The sequence below is a fragment of the Notechis scutatus genome, chromosome 3 (genome assembly GCF_049901735.1).
Source record: "Notechis scutatus isolate UNSWTSFEM ecotype Mainland chromosome 3, rNotScu1.2, whole genome shotgun sequence".
In the NCBI taxonomy this organism is placed as follows: Eukaryota; Metazoa; Chordata; class Lepidosauria; order Squamata; family Elapidae; genus Notechis; species Notechis scutatus.
This window is the reverse complement of record NC_142011.1, coordinates 35,629,817-35,646,562: the sequence shown is the minus strand read 5'-3', so window position 1 is coordinate 35,646,562 and position 16,746 is coordinate 35,629,817. Positions and strand designations below refer to the sequence as shown.

Here is a 16,746-nt window from a genome sequence, read left to right as displayed (position 1 = left end):
TGCAGGGATGGGCCCCGCTATGGAGCGGAGGCAGCGAGGATGCTGCGGAGCCTCAGCCTGGGGGTGCCGTCGCCTGCTGCCCTTTCTCAGCGCCCTGCTCTGCGCTTATGGAGACACTAGCGTCGGTCCGGTAGGGACGGGGAGCAGCGAGTTGGAAGCTATGGTGGGTGCTGTGAGGGACAAATAAGAGGAGCCCGGAGAGGCTTTCCATTGCGGGTGGAGGTGGGGGAGCGCAGCCGGGCGTCGCCTCCCCACCCCAAGTGGTCGCTGCCTGACCCGCGCAAGATGCTCGCCAAGCTGGGCTGAAGACAAGGCAGGTTGAGTCATCCCTACTGATGGGCGATGGAGCCATCCATACCAATTAGCCTTCTCCTGTCTGGTTATCAGGGAGGGGTTGGTGAAGATGTTCCCCCTTTCTCTGACAGCGTGGCCCTATCCTTACCTAAATGGAGGGTGGGAGGCAGATCATAGTGCCCCAGTGCTTTGGTGGCTGTGGCTGCGGCTGTGGCTGTCTTCCTATTTCTCTCTCTGTTATCAGGAGGAAGGAGAGCCGGGGGAGAAACAAGGACAGGGAATATTTGGTTGGGTGCCACTGTCCTGAATGGCTTGGAGGACTTTACACAGAGGCAGTGATGCAAAACAGTGGAGGGCTGAGTGACTTTCCCTCAGTAGGAAAGAAGTGATAATACTGCAGGTCAAGGGAAAACTCAGGTAATTGAAGCTCAGGGATTCAGGGAAAGTAAAGGCAAATGATTTCATGGACATATGAACCAGACAAATGGGCCGTACTTGGTGAGGTGGGGTGGGGTAGTAGTTCTGCTGGACTGAAAACATTTCCTATACACCCTTAAGGATATGCTTCCAGTTTTCTACGGATTGACCTGCCAATCTATCACTGTATCTGCATGTTATTGAATGAGTTAGGATTTGCTTTGTGATAAGTAGTAGAAAAAAACACAAAAAGGAAGTCTAGTTATGTCTTCAGATAGATTGGGGTTTTTTTTTTTGTTGGTTTGTTTGTTTGGTAAATATTGATGATGTGCTGATCTTAGTGTGTACTGATATTTCGGAGCTTTTCTGCGAGCTTTGATGGCATTGTGTGAGACTGCTTCCAGTGGCATCAGCTCAGACGGACAAAAACCATGATGAAAATGCTGAAAATATTGAAGATATGCAGTGAGAATAATGTAACTTAGTTACTCAAGGTGGCAAGCATGCATAATGCTCCCTCCCCTCTCCTGTTTTTTCTACAACAACCCTATGAGGTGGGTTGTGCTAAGAAAGAGCACAATTCGGCTTTCATGCGTAAGAACTCAGAGTTTCTTGGTTTCTAGGACAGTGCCTTTATCACTACACCAACCTGGCTATTAAGAAATAAAGGAAGAGTTACTAAACACCATTTGTATCACTTGGAAGTATACATTAATAGCACAGCTTTTTAGTATTTTGGAGAGTATGAAGAAGTGTGCAATTTTGTTTCTATTCTTTACATTCTTGAATATACTTGCATATACTAATTTTAAGGTGGTATAAATTAATGATGGATCCCATAAGTCAGTGGTCCCAAACCTTTTTTGTACCACGGACCGGTACAATCCACGGACTGATACACGGACTGGTACCAGCATCAGCACACACGACCAAGGCAAGGCGAGCCGAGCAACCGGCCAGCCAGCCGTTCCCCGCTTCTCCCCGCCACCTTCAACTCCTCCTTTGTACCTTTTCACGGTCGATGGGCTTTTCGGGCTCTTTCGGGCTGCCACCGGGACAGCTCTTCGTTCGAAACCACCACCCCCTTTAGCACCCAAACGCCGCTTTCCAACCGACGACCAACAAGCTCACCCGGAAGCACTTTCTCAAGCGCCGTCGAAACAAGATGGCGGCACCCACTTCTTTGCGGCCCGGTACAAAATGACCCACGGACCGATACCGGTCCGGGGCCCGGTGGTTGGGGACCCCTGCCATAAGTAATAGGAAAAGGTAAACAAAATCAATTTTTTGATTTTATTTGTATCCCGCCCTTATTATTTTTACTAATGACTCAAGGCAGCAAAGATATCCAACACACCTTCCTCCTCCTATTTTCCCCACAACAACAACCATATGAGGTTGGTTGGGCTGACAGACAGTGACTGGCTCAAAGTCATCCAGCTGGCTGTCATGGCTTTCACGGGACTTGAACTCATGGTCTCCTGCTTTCTAGCCTAGTGACTTAACTACTGTTTCCTTTGGCTCTCCTAATAAACTAAAGAGATATAACAAGTTGGTGGCTGGGCCACTTAACCTATTCTTCTTCTTGTGCCATATCCGTCATCGGAAATTGGCGGTCATGTTGGCGACCTTATTACTAACCTATATATAATTCTTAATGCATGACTGCATTCGTACAACTGAATCTTCCAGTGGAAGCTGATTGGAAACTGCCGACCTGCGGGCTGGATGCATCATGCTCAGGCCATAGCTGCCCCAGCTCCGCAAAGGGGAAAACCGTTGTGACAGCTTGAAACTAAAGAAACTTCCTAAAGCAGTTTGAAATAAATATTTGGCAGGAGAAAGGATCTGCTGTTCAAAAAAGGTAATTTTTGGTAGACATGCTAAGAAATTATTTGGATGACATCTTTTATATTAAATAACAAAAAGACATTCTTCTGTTAACCTCATACATACAAAAGTAAATCTAAACGGTCTGGATATTTGATATGGAAATCTATCAAATGAGGAAGAAAGAAAATATATATAAATAAATGCTATATTTTGACCAAAAACTATAGTGGTTATACTCTAAGAATTCTTTTCAGGCAGCTGGCAGGACACATTTGAGTGATGCTCTTATACATCCCTCAACATTTTAGACATTTGCTACTTGAACTCTAGAAGCAGCTAGTCTCTCTTTAATGCGAGACTTAGATAATTTACTAACATAATTTGATAGTATATTGTGGAAGTTTTCTCTGGAACATAATTTAAAGATGGCAATATTTGGATGGATTGGCTCTGGATTACTGAATCCTAGTTTGTAGAACCTTTCTCTACTACTCATCTCTGCCACTTAGTCTGCTAGATCTACTCAACATTCAGGTGTAGTCTCGTCTCCTATTGTATTAGAGATATATAATGTCATAGGCTTTTAAGAAAAGCATCAATAATGGAACCAATAGAAATGAGAAGTGAATGCATTGCCTAGGGAACAATACTCGGAAGAATTTTATAAGTGGGATTGTGAGAAGAATTGGTGAATGGTATTGTTAGAAGAATCATTAAACTGAAACATTAGTTGAATTCATATATAATGCTAAACCAGAATTTTTAAAATTAAGGTTTGTTGAACAAGGTATAATTGATGCATTCACATAATGTAAAGCCATTGTGGTTAAGTTCACACATCTTGCTAATCTGAAAACAAAGAATTAGGAGTAAATTAAGCCCTTAAATTAGTCAATAATAGCTTGATGTAATAACAGCTATCTAACCGCAACAGGGTGCAATAAGTAGTTGCCTTCACTAGAAAGAACATGAGACTATCACTAAGTTGAGTGTATTCTGCAGGATCCGATCTGGGTTGGTCATCGGGACCAGAGGTTTAGTCTTCCAAACTTTCAGACTTGTGCTGGAGCCCATCCTCAGGGAAATTCTGATGAGCTCAAGAATGAGTCTGAAAGCTCAGAAGACTAAACCTCTGGCGACTGACCCAGATTGGATCCTGCAACATTATCCTGAGACATGTATATTCACCTTCATTCGTGAGTGTATTCTTTCCACAACTTTAAATTGGATGGAGTAGAATCCGTGTAAATTGACATCTTTTCTTGCTTCTAGAAATCTTCAGATAAGCTCCATAAGTACCTTCAGGTATTGGAAATGTTATGTTCTAATACATCAAAGTACATTTTCTAGAGGGTAACTGACTTTGGAACACTTTCTCACAGGAAGTTCAACTAGGACCAACTTTGCAAATCTTTTCACACTTGGTCAAGGCATTTTTATTTATCAAGGCACTTTAAGCCTCCATCTTCATCATAGTTTGATAATATTACTACATTTATCTGTAGTAATAGTTGCATGAAATACTTTTAGCAATTAGTAGGCCATGCAGTTCTTCAGAGTCAGTATCCAAACGGTACCTTGGAGTTGGGAACGCAAACATAACTCTTGACTGTGACACTTGAAAGCTTCTAGGTCATTTCCTGGGATACCATAGTGGTTTTAAGGTGCTGCAAACAAGTGCTGCATTTGTATTCCCTCAAGCTCTGAACCACTTTGGGGAGATTGAATAGGAAGTAGTGTAGAGCCCTAGCAATCAGTCTTTGGTGCTGTTTTTGTATTCATTTGTTAAGTAGAGATGTATTTCTTGTAGATTGAAGCAACAGATCAAAGAACATACATTGTAATTGTTTGTCTACATTAAAATTAAATAGCATGCATCCAGATTCTCTAGTTGGCAGACAACCTTTGAAATGCCCTAGAAGCAATTGTTTAATACTATAATCAATATTTCCTTCTAAAGTAATATACCAGGAGATATAATGCTAGAGAAGTAATTGATTAGTTGCAATGGACAATTATTTTTTTACTATTTTGAGTAAGATCTGCTATTTTTTCTATTGATAATCTGACTAAAATGGATTATATATATAAATATTTAAAAAACAGAATGTAAAAGGCACAAAACAAATGTTACATGCATATAGCTTGTTATTGTAGAAAACCTTTATTTTTACTTTAGGCCATAATACATTCTGTAAACATTTATTGGAATGGAGCAATGCATTTTACATTTCTGTTCACAATTGTTATTTTGAAAAGTGTATATTTTTACTACAGTATCTATGAAGCCACTGGTATCAAATCACCTATAAAATTAGTTCTGTTCAATAGAAAGTTGCATCACAATCCTTCCCACACAGCAACTGGGAATTTGAACTAATATAATTTTTGGTGAATTGGATAATTATTTTCAATTACATATCTGTCTGCGATGCTAGCCGAATATCCTATTTCATGGTATCATGCTGGCACAGCAGTCAATATATTCCAAAGAGACTTGTCTGCTGATGCAGCAAATATTAGGACTGGCTTGTTAGTCATTGAGGCATACAATCGAAAATGCACTGTGCCCAGAGTTTACATTATAGTTTAATTATTTTAATAGCTATAAAACTGAAATGGTTGCAGACCAGTAGAGTATGTCCTGTTCAATCTGCTGATCAACTAGTGCTTTGCGGAAAAAGAAGTTTGGGAAAGCATTTATACATTACAGGTTGAAGAAGGTAAGCTTCCACTTGGAAACTGCTTATGATAATTTTTATGTTTTGGTTTTAACCCATACCTGACTATGACAGAGGAAATCTCTGCATCTGATTTCACCTCCTTTAGATACAAAACCTTTATTCTCCTGATCTTGTGCTGTATAAATGGTAATTATGGTGGTACAGTTTATGAAAAATCTTTAGATGACTAGAATGATGAATGTGAAGGGCCTTGCTTTAGACATCAGAATTGCTGCTTATACTTTGTAATTGACAATTGCTTTGTTTTTAGTGAGCTATTTAAGATCTATCCATAGTCTTCTGAGGATTTTAAATTTTTGACCTTTAAATACCAAACTCATAACATAAATAGATTTCCAAATTTGCTTTTGTTTCAAAAACTATTTGCAATCTACTTAAGTTGGGGAAGGTTACTGTTGTTCAAAAATAAACACCAAACTCCTTTAGGCACACAAACTAAGATATTAGCTTATAGTTATTCCTTATAATGTTTAATAAAACCATACAAATATAATCATCCATGTATGAATGTATAGTTAATGCATAAGATTTACTGTATTATTTCTAACTTTGATCAAGATTTTAACCAAATTACTACTGTACTTCATAATTATTCTAATATATTTATTCAAAGAAATAAATAAATGATGGCAGTTCTTATTTTAATGATGAAAAATGGGAAGCATATTTCTAATTACAGTGTGATGATTTCTTTGCAATCATCTATAGCTTTACAATAGTTTGGGGTATTTTTTAGAGCCTTCAAGTCATTATTGATTGCCGGCAATAGTCCCTGCAATTTTCTTGACCAGATTTTTTTGAAAGTGGGTTGCTGTTGCTTCTCCCTAGGGCTAGAGTGACTGGCCCAAGGTCACTCACCTGACTTTGTGCCTAGGTGTGACTAGAATCCCCAGTCTCCCAGTTTCTAGCCTGGTGCCTTAACAATATCAAACCAGCTATATATTTTATAGTAGTCCATAAGTTTATAATTCTTCTGCAGCTGCATCTTAGGGAAAAAAACTTGAACTCTTATGTTTATTTTCTTTATAGTAATAATTTAAATAGAATAAATGAAACTCTTTTTTTATACCACCTAGGGTTCTGGTTTTAAGATGACAGCCATACAAATATTTTAAATGCATACATACATACTTGATCATTATAATAGGCTATTATTTGATATCAAAGTTAAGTATTAATACATGAAAATGATTGCTTTTAGGTACTTAGAACCCTTGCCTCTATTCCTATCTTTCCCAAATAATTCCTTGATATTGCATTTACAACAAGCAAACTAGAATGCTTATATTAGAATAATATGCTTTTATTATACTTTGTAAGGACAAATAAAGGCCCTTCTCCGTTATCTCTAAATGGACAGTCACATATAAGGAAACTGAAGTAATATTAATGAGAGGATATTCTATGATGGGGAAGTAACCAGTCGGCGGTTTAAAGGACCTTACAGGGGAAAAAGTGTCTTTGTACATGTGAAAACTATAAACTTTAACCTTATAAAGCAAACACATAAATGAAACCAAAGGGAAATGGACACATTGTTTTTTATTTTATTTTATTTATTTATTTTTGTCAATTGCTTATAAGATAATAGGTATCATTGTCTCATGCATAACTATCCTGTTGCTATTTTTGTCCCTATAGGACAGATCCAACAATTGTTGCTGAATAAATATTTCTTCTTTATTGGTTGGTCTCCTCTACAGATAGCCCTGACTTAACGACAGTAATTGGGACTGGAATTTCCATTGCTTAGCAATGCAGTCATAAAGAGCAATGTCACGTGATCCCAGCAATCCCTGTTAGTGTTGTTAAGCAAGGATCGCAGATCCTTAAGCAAGTCCCAGTAGCTTGATAGCAGGCAAGTAAATGGCTACTGCTGGGCCGGGGACGGTGCGTAGGTAACAGCTTAAGCATGGCAGGGCTGGAGGTGGCTATTGCCAGGAAGAGAAGGTTGTGGGGCTAGCCATTGAGGTGAAGCAAAGTGCCACATAAGTGCAGCTGGACTTGGATGTAGCTGCTGCTGGGCAGTGGAGGTGTGTGGATAGCCAGGAGGAACAGTGTGACCATGGCAGGACCAAATGCAAGCAACTTCTGGGAGCAATTTGAAGCCTCCTGCTGCTTTCCCCATTGGTTTTGCTTATAGGAAGCCAACAGGGAAGGTCACAAATGGCACTCACATGGCTGCAACTTTTGTAAGTATGAGCTGGTAGCCAAGCTCCCAAAACACAATCACATGATCACAGGAGTGCTGGGACTGCCAGAACTTTGAGGACCAGCCATTAAGTATCACTCGTTCAGTGTTGTCCTAATTTAGAATGGTCACCGAATGAGGGGTTGTTAAACAAGGATTACCTGTATTCATTGGACACAGAATTAGTATTCCACAACATGATATAAGAAGTGGAATCAGAAGTGTTAGTTAATAAGTTGTTGGGAAATAGGATCTGGTGAGTGATTCTACTCTTAATCCCCTTTCCTTCATCAATTCCCTTCCCTTTTCCTATTTCAGAAAAGAGAATTATGTAAAGAAGCTAAGTGCCTGAGATTCAGAGACTCTTTTCCAAATCAGAAGAGTAAGTGAAAAAAACTCATAGGAGCAATGGATCACCTCGGTCTGTGCTCCTTCTGGCAAAATAGGATCATGTGAAAATAGATCTTCAATGGAGCCCAATCCAATGTATGCAAAATACAGCAAATCATGCAATCATTAAGAAAATCTGGCTTCACTGACTTTGTTGGAAGCAGGGGTGGGATTCAGCCGGTACAGACCAGTTCGGGTGAATTGGTAGTTCTGGTGATAAGTTGGCCCTGCCCACATGCCCCTGCACTGGGACACCAAAAACCCCCAGGGGTCTTAAAATTTTATCCAGCCTCCTCAAATGCTGTTGCCTTCCAGCCTCAGCAATTTATGGTGTGGTTGGGATTTGTCCAGTAGAGCTGCCTGAGGAGGCTTCTGTTTCCTCTTTGGCTTCTTGATTTTTCTGCCTCTGTCTCCCTTCCCTTTTAAGGGAATGCTTCCTTGTTTGTTTCTTCACTCTCAGCCATTCCTCTTGTGACACTAAAATATGCTGTTGTTGCTGCTGTTGGTGTTGGAAGTCCATTCATGTGTCATCAGGCTAGCAGTCCAGTGACTGTTGCAATCAGGCTTTGTCTAAGGAACAGGCTTTCTTTTGGGCAGATTTCCTTGTAAACATATGGAAAAGGATTTTCTTTGTTTTATTGGGAATAGATTTGCTTTCTAAGCTTGGAGCATTGGTGTTTTTTTGCACCCAAAAGGCTTGTGTTTACAGTCCCAGAGGAACATCCTAATTCAGATCTTGCTCTGATCTCTATCCTGGCTTCCCTTCCCTTTTTTGTTTTTTTGTTTATCCCCTGATTTCCTCTTGATATATGTTCTTTTCTTGGCTTGGTTGGATTTTGATGTCCCTGGATTTTAGATATTGCTTTTGAAGTTCCACTCTTCCAGTCTATTCTTTGCTTTGGATTGAGGGCATGGTCAAGTATTTTGTCAGTTGAAATAAGCATTGCTTTTGTCCCTGTCCTTGGATTCCTTGATTATTCTTTATCCTTTACCCTGTTTAGCCATGTGATACAGTTTCTGGTGTCTTTGTTTATCCTCATGGTGACTATCTTCACCCTGTGATGTATTACCAGTATATTTACAAGTTAGATATAATTGCTGCTGCCTTTCCACCCCAGCTTTGTGTTGAAGCTGTGACCCTTTTAATAGACAAATTCTCTGAACTTCTTAAGTCAGGGGTCCCCAACCACCGGGCCCCAGACCAGTACCGGTCCGTGGATCATTTTGTACCGGGCTGCAAAGAATGAATAATTGTGATTAAAATATATATAAAAATGGCGGCTTTCTTCACCTTCGGTGAATGCTGCTGGGATCAGGGATCAAGAACACAAAGGAAAGGCTCTTCCGGTTTGTCGGCTTCGCGAGCGGCAGGGATTTGCGAAGCTGCGCGATCCCTGCCGCGCTAGCCGTTTTTGGGGCTCCGACCCAGCCGGGTATCGAGCTAGGCTGCACCTGCAGGGGCAGCTGAAGGTAGGGGGATCCGGAGAAGGGTTTGGGGGTGCTGCAGACTCCCTCCCTGGCCGGCAGAACTCCCTTTTCCCAGGACGTGCAGCGGCGGTCTGTAATGGCCGCCACAAAGAAGCTGGCAGCCGGGTAAGAATGCGCAGGAGGAAGTGGAGAAAGTGATTGAGAGGAGAAAGTTTTTCTTGGCTCCTAGGACTCTAAGACATATCTAATAAAATTCCTGAAAAGTATGACTTTCTGAATAATACCTGCCAGAAGAGGAAAAAAGCGGCTGTTTGAAGGTGCTGAAAGGATAGCTTTCCCTCTTTTCCTACGGAATAAATAACTGGATATTAAGAAACCTATTTCTTTTAGGTGAAAATTGGTTTTAAGCGATGAGTGGGAAGAGAGAGGATTAAAAAGAAAACATTTGTATGCTAAGATTTTGTTGGAGCAGATGCCTTAAGGATTGAAGACTAGAATATATTGCAATAAGATTTTAAACAGATTTGGACTTTCTTTCTCTTGGATTGATATTACCCCAGAAGGAGAAAGTGAGAACTCTGCCTTGGTTTGGACTGACTGATAACTTTGGGACTGTTTTATTTTTTTTTATTTTCTTTTGAATATTCTGGTTGTTGTAAGAAGAAAAGAAGGGGAAAAGAAAAGAAAAGATTTATAATGGCTCTTTCTGTTGAGGAACTAAGAAAAGAATATGAACAAGCAAAAAAAAATGGTAAAGATGGTGTGGAAGAAGCTTTCCTTTTCTTAGAAATGGCGCTTATTAATTATCAACAAACATTACAACAGATGAAGACAGCAGAGGAACAAGAAAGAAAGAAAGGAGCCATTTTTAATGAATCTCAGAACTTGATCCAGAAAGAAGGAAGAGAGAAAGAAAAGAAAAGAAGAGAAAAGAAGAAAATTAAAGGACTTAAGGACTTAAGATCTAAAAAAACATTTAAGAAAGGGAAAAATAAGGTGCAAAACCAATATGATGATAGTAAACAAAAAGGAAAAGGAATACGACAGAGAAGGGAAGCTGGCAAGGCAGAGGCTAGAAGAAGGGGGGTAGAAAGGTTTGTTGGGAGAAGAAAGAAAGGGAAAAGGTGGAGAAAAGCTACAATGTTTTGAAATTAAATGAAAAAAAGAAATTTTTTTTGGATAATGGATAAAGTATAAATTTTTTTTAAAAAAAAGATTTTGCAAGGTACATAAGATGAGATGGTAGTATTGTAATGATTTAAGAGTTGATAAGAGATTAAAATGTTAAAATGTTTAAAAATGATTGGCTTTAAAACCTAATAATAGGGGAGGTTTAGAATATTGTTTTAATTAAAGAGTTTAATAAGACTATGGTACTGATGTTATTATAAAATTTTTATTATAGTATCTTTTTTTAATATTTGGATTTATTGTCTAATTATGTACTTAATTATGTTGGATGTATTAGTTAGATAGAATGTACCAAGCAAAATCGGATTGGGTATTAGATATTATTTTAAAGATTAATTTGATTAACTTAGGGGGGGGAGATAGAAAGGCATCATACTCTGATTAATGATTTCAGGAGAAACTTATTTTCTTTTTTTTTATAAGGAATGAGACAAAGGGATGATAAAAAATGGACAAAAGATATAAATATAATGATTCAAATTAAGATGATTAATTAAGATAGAAGTAAGAAGTGTGAAATATGTGGGGAAGTTAATATAGAAGGCTTAGAATGGTAAATAAAATAAGTAATGATATGTAAGATGAGCATGAATATAATTGAAGTCCATGAAGAGAGAGATACCTGGGTCCAAGTTACTTTCCAAAAAGATTTTTTTTATGTTTTGTGTGTTGTGTGTATATGTCTTTTTGGGGGGAGAATTAGTTAAAAATTGTAGAAATATAGATTGAGAATAATGGTAACTAAGTCAGAAAGAAACAGATGAAATAATAATAATGATATTGAATAAGAGTAAAGAGAAGTAAAGAGAAATTGAATAAGAGGTTTTGGTATTTTGTATGGAAATGGTTTAAAACAGAATTAAAATTTATCTGACTTGTTAAATTGACAATGAAAAAAGGTTTAAACATGTAATGAATAATGACAATTTGTGTGTTTTAAAAATTAATAAAACTTGTTTAAAAATAAAAATAAAAAAAAAGAACACAAAGGAAAGAAGGGGAGGGAGAAAGCCATAGTTTCAGATCAGCCCCCCGATTGCCTCCAGGCCCCCGAAGTGCCTGCCAGCCCTCTAACAACCAAAGCCTGTCCTGCTCTCCGGCTCAGTGGCTTCGGTTTCCTCCCGCCTCATTCCTCTCTCAGTCGCTCTCTCGCTCCTCCACCAGCCCAGGAAGAAACTGCTTCAAAGAAGCCGGCAGGGTGGCTTTTCCTGTCGGTGCAGCTCCTCCGAAGCGCCTGTTCACCCCCACACAGCCGCCCGCGGTTCAATCCAGTGCTCCGTTCTGCCTGCCTGCCTGCCTTCGTTTCTGGTTGTTTCGGAGCGGCTTCAGCTGAGAAAAAGAGGCAAATAGTTATTAAAGGGAGGGATGAGGCTGAGGAAGGCAGGGACGAGAGGCGGGGCTTCTCAGCCGTCCTGCAGGGACTTGTCCTGAGCCACGGAGACAGCTGTGGGCCGCCGCCGCCCAGAGCTCAGTTTTGAAGGCACTCCTCAGCCAGGCGCAGTTCCTGAATCTGCAGCTGAAACCCTCCGTTTTAAATGTCCCAATAGAAGAGAATATCTGTCGCTCAGGGTTGCAATGAGGAGGCCTTGGCGCTCCCTGAACTTGGTGGTTTGCTGGTGGACGTTTTATTACCCGACTAGGTAACAACATCAGATGTTACCTAGTCAGGTAATGAAACGTCTGCAAGCAAACCACCAAACTCGGACTCCACCGCCCCCACCCGGTCCTTGAAAAAGTGTTTCTGCATGAAACTGGTCCCTGGTACAAAAAAGGTTGGGGACCACTGTCTTAGGGGATCTGCCTAACCATATATGCTTCCCCCTGTGATGGTAGGCTTCTGTCTTATCACCTACGCTTGCCTTTGACTCCCCAAACAGCTGAGCCAATTGGAAATGGCACTCTTAAACTCTCCCATTGTTACTGTTGTCAATTTTTCCTCCCAAGATCCCACCTTCCATTTACATTCTCAACTTTCAGCTATTCATTTTGTGACTATACGAAGTTATAATAGTATTAAAAGAAAGTGAATTATGGCCTTTTTTCAGTTTGACAGCTGTCGCATCCTGTGGCCATATGATCAAAATTCGGACATTTGGCAACTGACATGTACTTATGATGGTTGCATCATAATGGTTCCTGGGGTCAGGTGCTCACCTTTTGTGACCTTCAGAAAAGGAAAGTCAGAAGCCAGATGCACTTAACAATTAATTGTTAAGTGTTATTAATTTAACTGCATTGATTCATTTAACAACTGTGGCAAGTAAAGTCTTAAAATGGGGCAAACTCACTTAACATCTTGCTTAGCAATAGAAATTTGGGCTCAACTGTGGTCATAAGTTGAGGACTACCTGTACCCTATCTCCTGCTGAAAGTTTTTCCACTCATGATTGTTTTGTATTGCTTATGAACTTCTTTCTCACCCTGATATTCAGTAAAACCCCACTGGAAGTGCTGTTTTTTAATTTTATACTTCTGTCACTACTTGCCATACTCCCCCTGAGAAACAGGGTGCTGGATATGTGGGTATGTTCTCCTTTTGAATGTGTTAAATTAAGTTCTCTGCTTCCCTTTGTTTCTGCTCAAGTTGGTGAGTTACGTGCTGTGACTTAAGCTTGTCTTTTAACCTCTAGTTCCTCTATTAATATTTATACAGACAGCTGTTATTGTTTTGAAACTAGATCACTATGGCCATCTTTGCCAAAACCATGGGTTTCTCACATCCTCTGGTTCTTTGATTCAGAGTGCTGATTTGTTTCCATTTTACTTAAGCCATTCTTCCCGCTGCTGCTGCCGGTAGTATTAAAATGAAGGGCCATTCTCAGTGCCAATGAACTTGCTGATTCTTGTGTTAAATATACTGGTCTCCTGTGGTTTCTTTACAGAGTACTTTCCTACTTCTTTTTTTATCTTTGCTGTCTGCTCAAAAACCCGACCTAGCTTGGTAGAACTAGATGCAAACAGCATATTTTCCTAGCCCTCCAGGCTCCAGATGGTCTCCTAGCCTAGGGGTGTCAGTGGTGGCCCACGGCCTGGATGCGTCACACACAGGCCACACCCAGCCCAGCTCCGTGAAGGCAAAAACGTGGTGGTACATCAATGTGACGCGAGTTTGACATCCGTATAAGATGATCCCTCACATTGGTCTACCTTTCCATTTAAGCTTAGGCAGAACATACGTTTTCTTAATGTAATGTAGTAGTATTGTTACAATACTGGAAAAAGGATTTCAGTTTGATTTGTGATTGATGGTGCTTATGAGTTAAACATTTCTGGCTTTTTGCAACAAATTAATGGTGGATTGACTACAAATAACTAAAGTGGACTGATGCTCTTTTCTTTGCCCTAATATTCATGGACAGTTTTTAGATATTCTTATAATTGTACCTACATTTATCTGTAAAAGTTTGATCTTCTAGGTAATCACCTCACTATTACCTTATCTGCCTCTATAGGAAGATATACAACTATCTCGGGGGATATAGGAGGAATTGGTACCCGTGATGAACTACATTATCAATGTTCATGAACTACATTAATTAAGATTCAATGTATGATGCTATTTGTTCATTCTTTAAGACATGTGAATTTCTGTTAATATTCAGTGACAAAAAATCAGAAAATCCAAAAGGAGGTAGATATTTTTTTCATAGAACTTTACTGTACTGTACATACAACATTTCTCCCCTGAAATATTCTTGAATTTATTACTTAAATAATGACTGAAATATTTTGCTTAAAATTGGATTACTTAGTCTTAATTCCAGGATTATTTAGAACACAAGAATATAAAATCTTCAGTTGTGCTTATTATTGAGTTAATTATTCCATTATTGTCAGTTATTTAGGGAATTTGTATTATTTATTGAACAGGTCAGATTTGATGGGCAAAGCAAGAGAATTTATATCTTTTCCCTAGCTCCAGCTAAGGATTTTTTTTATAATTGAAAGGACTTCATTTGCTGTCACCTCTGTAATCTCATTTTAAGTATATCTTTTTTTTTCTTAGCAGGTATATCAAATCATGGATGTTAGAGGCAATTACCAAAAAACAGTTATTCTTGATAAAACCATGACTGTTGTGATCTCCCAAGTCAGTTCTTGTTTTTTATTCTTGTGGCTCAAAATGAGGCTAAAGAAGCCACAATATGAAGCAAGACAGCTCTTCTCTAGATTTTTTTTTTAATCGCAGTCCTTCACTATTGTTGAAAACTCTGAGTTGTAAAAATGACTATAGAGTTTGAAGTATTTGCATTTCTTTGCTGCTATTCTTTGCTGGGTATCTGGAGTTTACATGCAGATCTGGTAACCAGTATACCAAAGAATTATTTTTGAAGTTACGTATGCATCACCAAATTTGGTTAAATCTATAAGGGTTATTTTGCTTTTTTGTTGTTGTTGTTGTTATACAATCTAGTAAGGATCATTTGGAGTGTCTATGAGTGTATTATCACATGGTGTTATGGTGTAGCTTAAAATGTTATTTTCAAATCTAAGTAAAAATAGTGCAATATCCCTTACCTTGACATGTGATTAGTCAGGACAGATTTTCTCCTTCCATGAGTGCATCTGCTTGCTACCAAGTGGCAGGTAAGGAAGTATATAAGCAGGTCATTGATAAAATCCCTTAATGTCCTATCAACCTCTTATTTTACACTACTTTACTGAGAAATATGTTGAATTTATTTAAGTTGTAGTCCTTCTCAATGCTTGACAGATCTGCAACCAATCCAACACCAGGATTTGCAACTACTGTATATTTTATGCTGGTGATGCTTTTTATGGAATACTTAGGTAATGATATCAATTAATTAAAATTGCTAAGTTCTCACACCAGGTTTGATGCAGTCAAAATGGCATCATTCATGTATAAGTAAAAGGTATTATCAAGCTTGAGAAATCCCCAAGATTTTCAGAACCATAAAACAGTGGGGAATGAGATGGAGAAAATTTGAATTGGTTGAAAGGTTTCAGAATCTTCCCAGTGAGGAATAGGATATGATCAATGGTCATGGCATACTATTGGCATTACTGATGCATAGGAAATAATATAAATTTGGGAGGAATAGAATGGGCTGTCTTCCATCCCTGGAATCTTGAAAAGGGAAACGCTGGATTATAGTTGCCATTTCTTCTGTACTATTACCAGTTTTGAATGATTGAAGTTACATACTTGATCAATCAATACTTGATTGACTTTTGTGTTATAAAATAGGAGGGGTGATATAAAATGCAGGTGAGGTGAATTTAAGAGAATATACGTGCATTAGTGGGAAAATTACATTTATTAGCAAATAAATTATATAGTATAAATAAATTATATAATAAATTATATATACGTAGATTATCATCCTACCTTCATTTATCCAAGCACTTGTTGAAACCCGGGCTTTCTGAGAGATGGAGAGCAAGTTGGGAGATATCTGTAGGAAGATATGGCACAGGACAGGGACAACTTAAATGCCCCTCACGATCTGTAAGCTTTCCTTTAAAAATATCATTCCTTAGCAATATTTGCAGAAGTAGTTTGCCATTGCCTTATTCCTAGAGCTGAGACAGTAACTGGCCCAGAATTACCCAGCTAGTTTGCATGCTTGAACAGGAGTTCTAGACAAGAATAGAGCTCACAGTCAGCTAGCTGAGTATCTAGCTGACTATCCTTAATCATTATATCAGTGTTTCTCAACCTTAGGAACTGTAAGTTGTCTGAAGTTTAATACCCAAATTCCTCAGTCAGCAATTCTGGAAGTTGAAATCCATCCATCTTAAAATTGCCAAGGTTGAGAAACATTGCACTATATCAAATTGGCTCTTGAATATACAGTAGTTTAAATATTAATATGTCAATCCATTGTTTCCATTTTTGTCACATCTTTGGTCATATCATGCCTTTGGTTTGATCTAGTATGCCTTCTTAGTGCCGATGTTTCTTAGCCAAACCACAGTATAGAAGCCACATTACAGTATGTAAAATGCTCTCTTAGTAGACTTTATATTTGGAAAAATGTTGGACAAATTGAATCCATGGTAAATCATATTTTTATGCATAAAATAAGAATAGCAACTGAACTGAGAATTGTGTTCTGATAAAATATCTGAATTTGCACACGCAACCAAGAAAAGTTGATAGACCAACATTGCTTTTTGCTATTATTCTTATTGTCCTATGGTTATCTTCATATATTAAAAAAAAGCAAGAAAGGTGAATATATCAACAATTGTTAATTCATGTTTCAACTAAAAATGAAACAAGCCAATATA

General features: G+C 38.6%; 1 protein-coding gene across 2 annotated transcripts in view; it reads left to right on the top strand.

Annotated features, from left to right (window-relative positions):
• The first annotated feature begins 7 nt into the window (after positions 1 to 7).
• MMP24 (matrix metallopeptidase 24) overlaps positions 8 to 16,746 on the top strand; it is a 46,222-nt gene continuing 29,483 nt past the window's right edge. Inside the window, exon 1 of one of the 2 annotated variants that reach the window (XM_026680851.2) lies at positions 8 to 130. In XM_026680851.2, coding sequence (XP_026536636.1) covers positions 8 to 130 — 123 coding nt within the window. Of the gene's footprint in view, positions 164 to 16,746 lie in introns of both variants that reach the window. The other variant, XM_026680850.2, reaches the window with a different exon arrangement.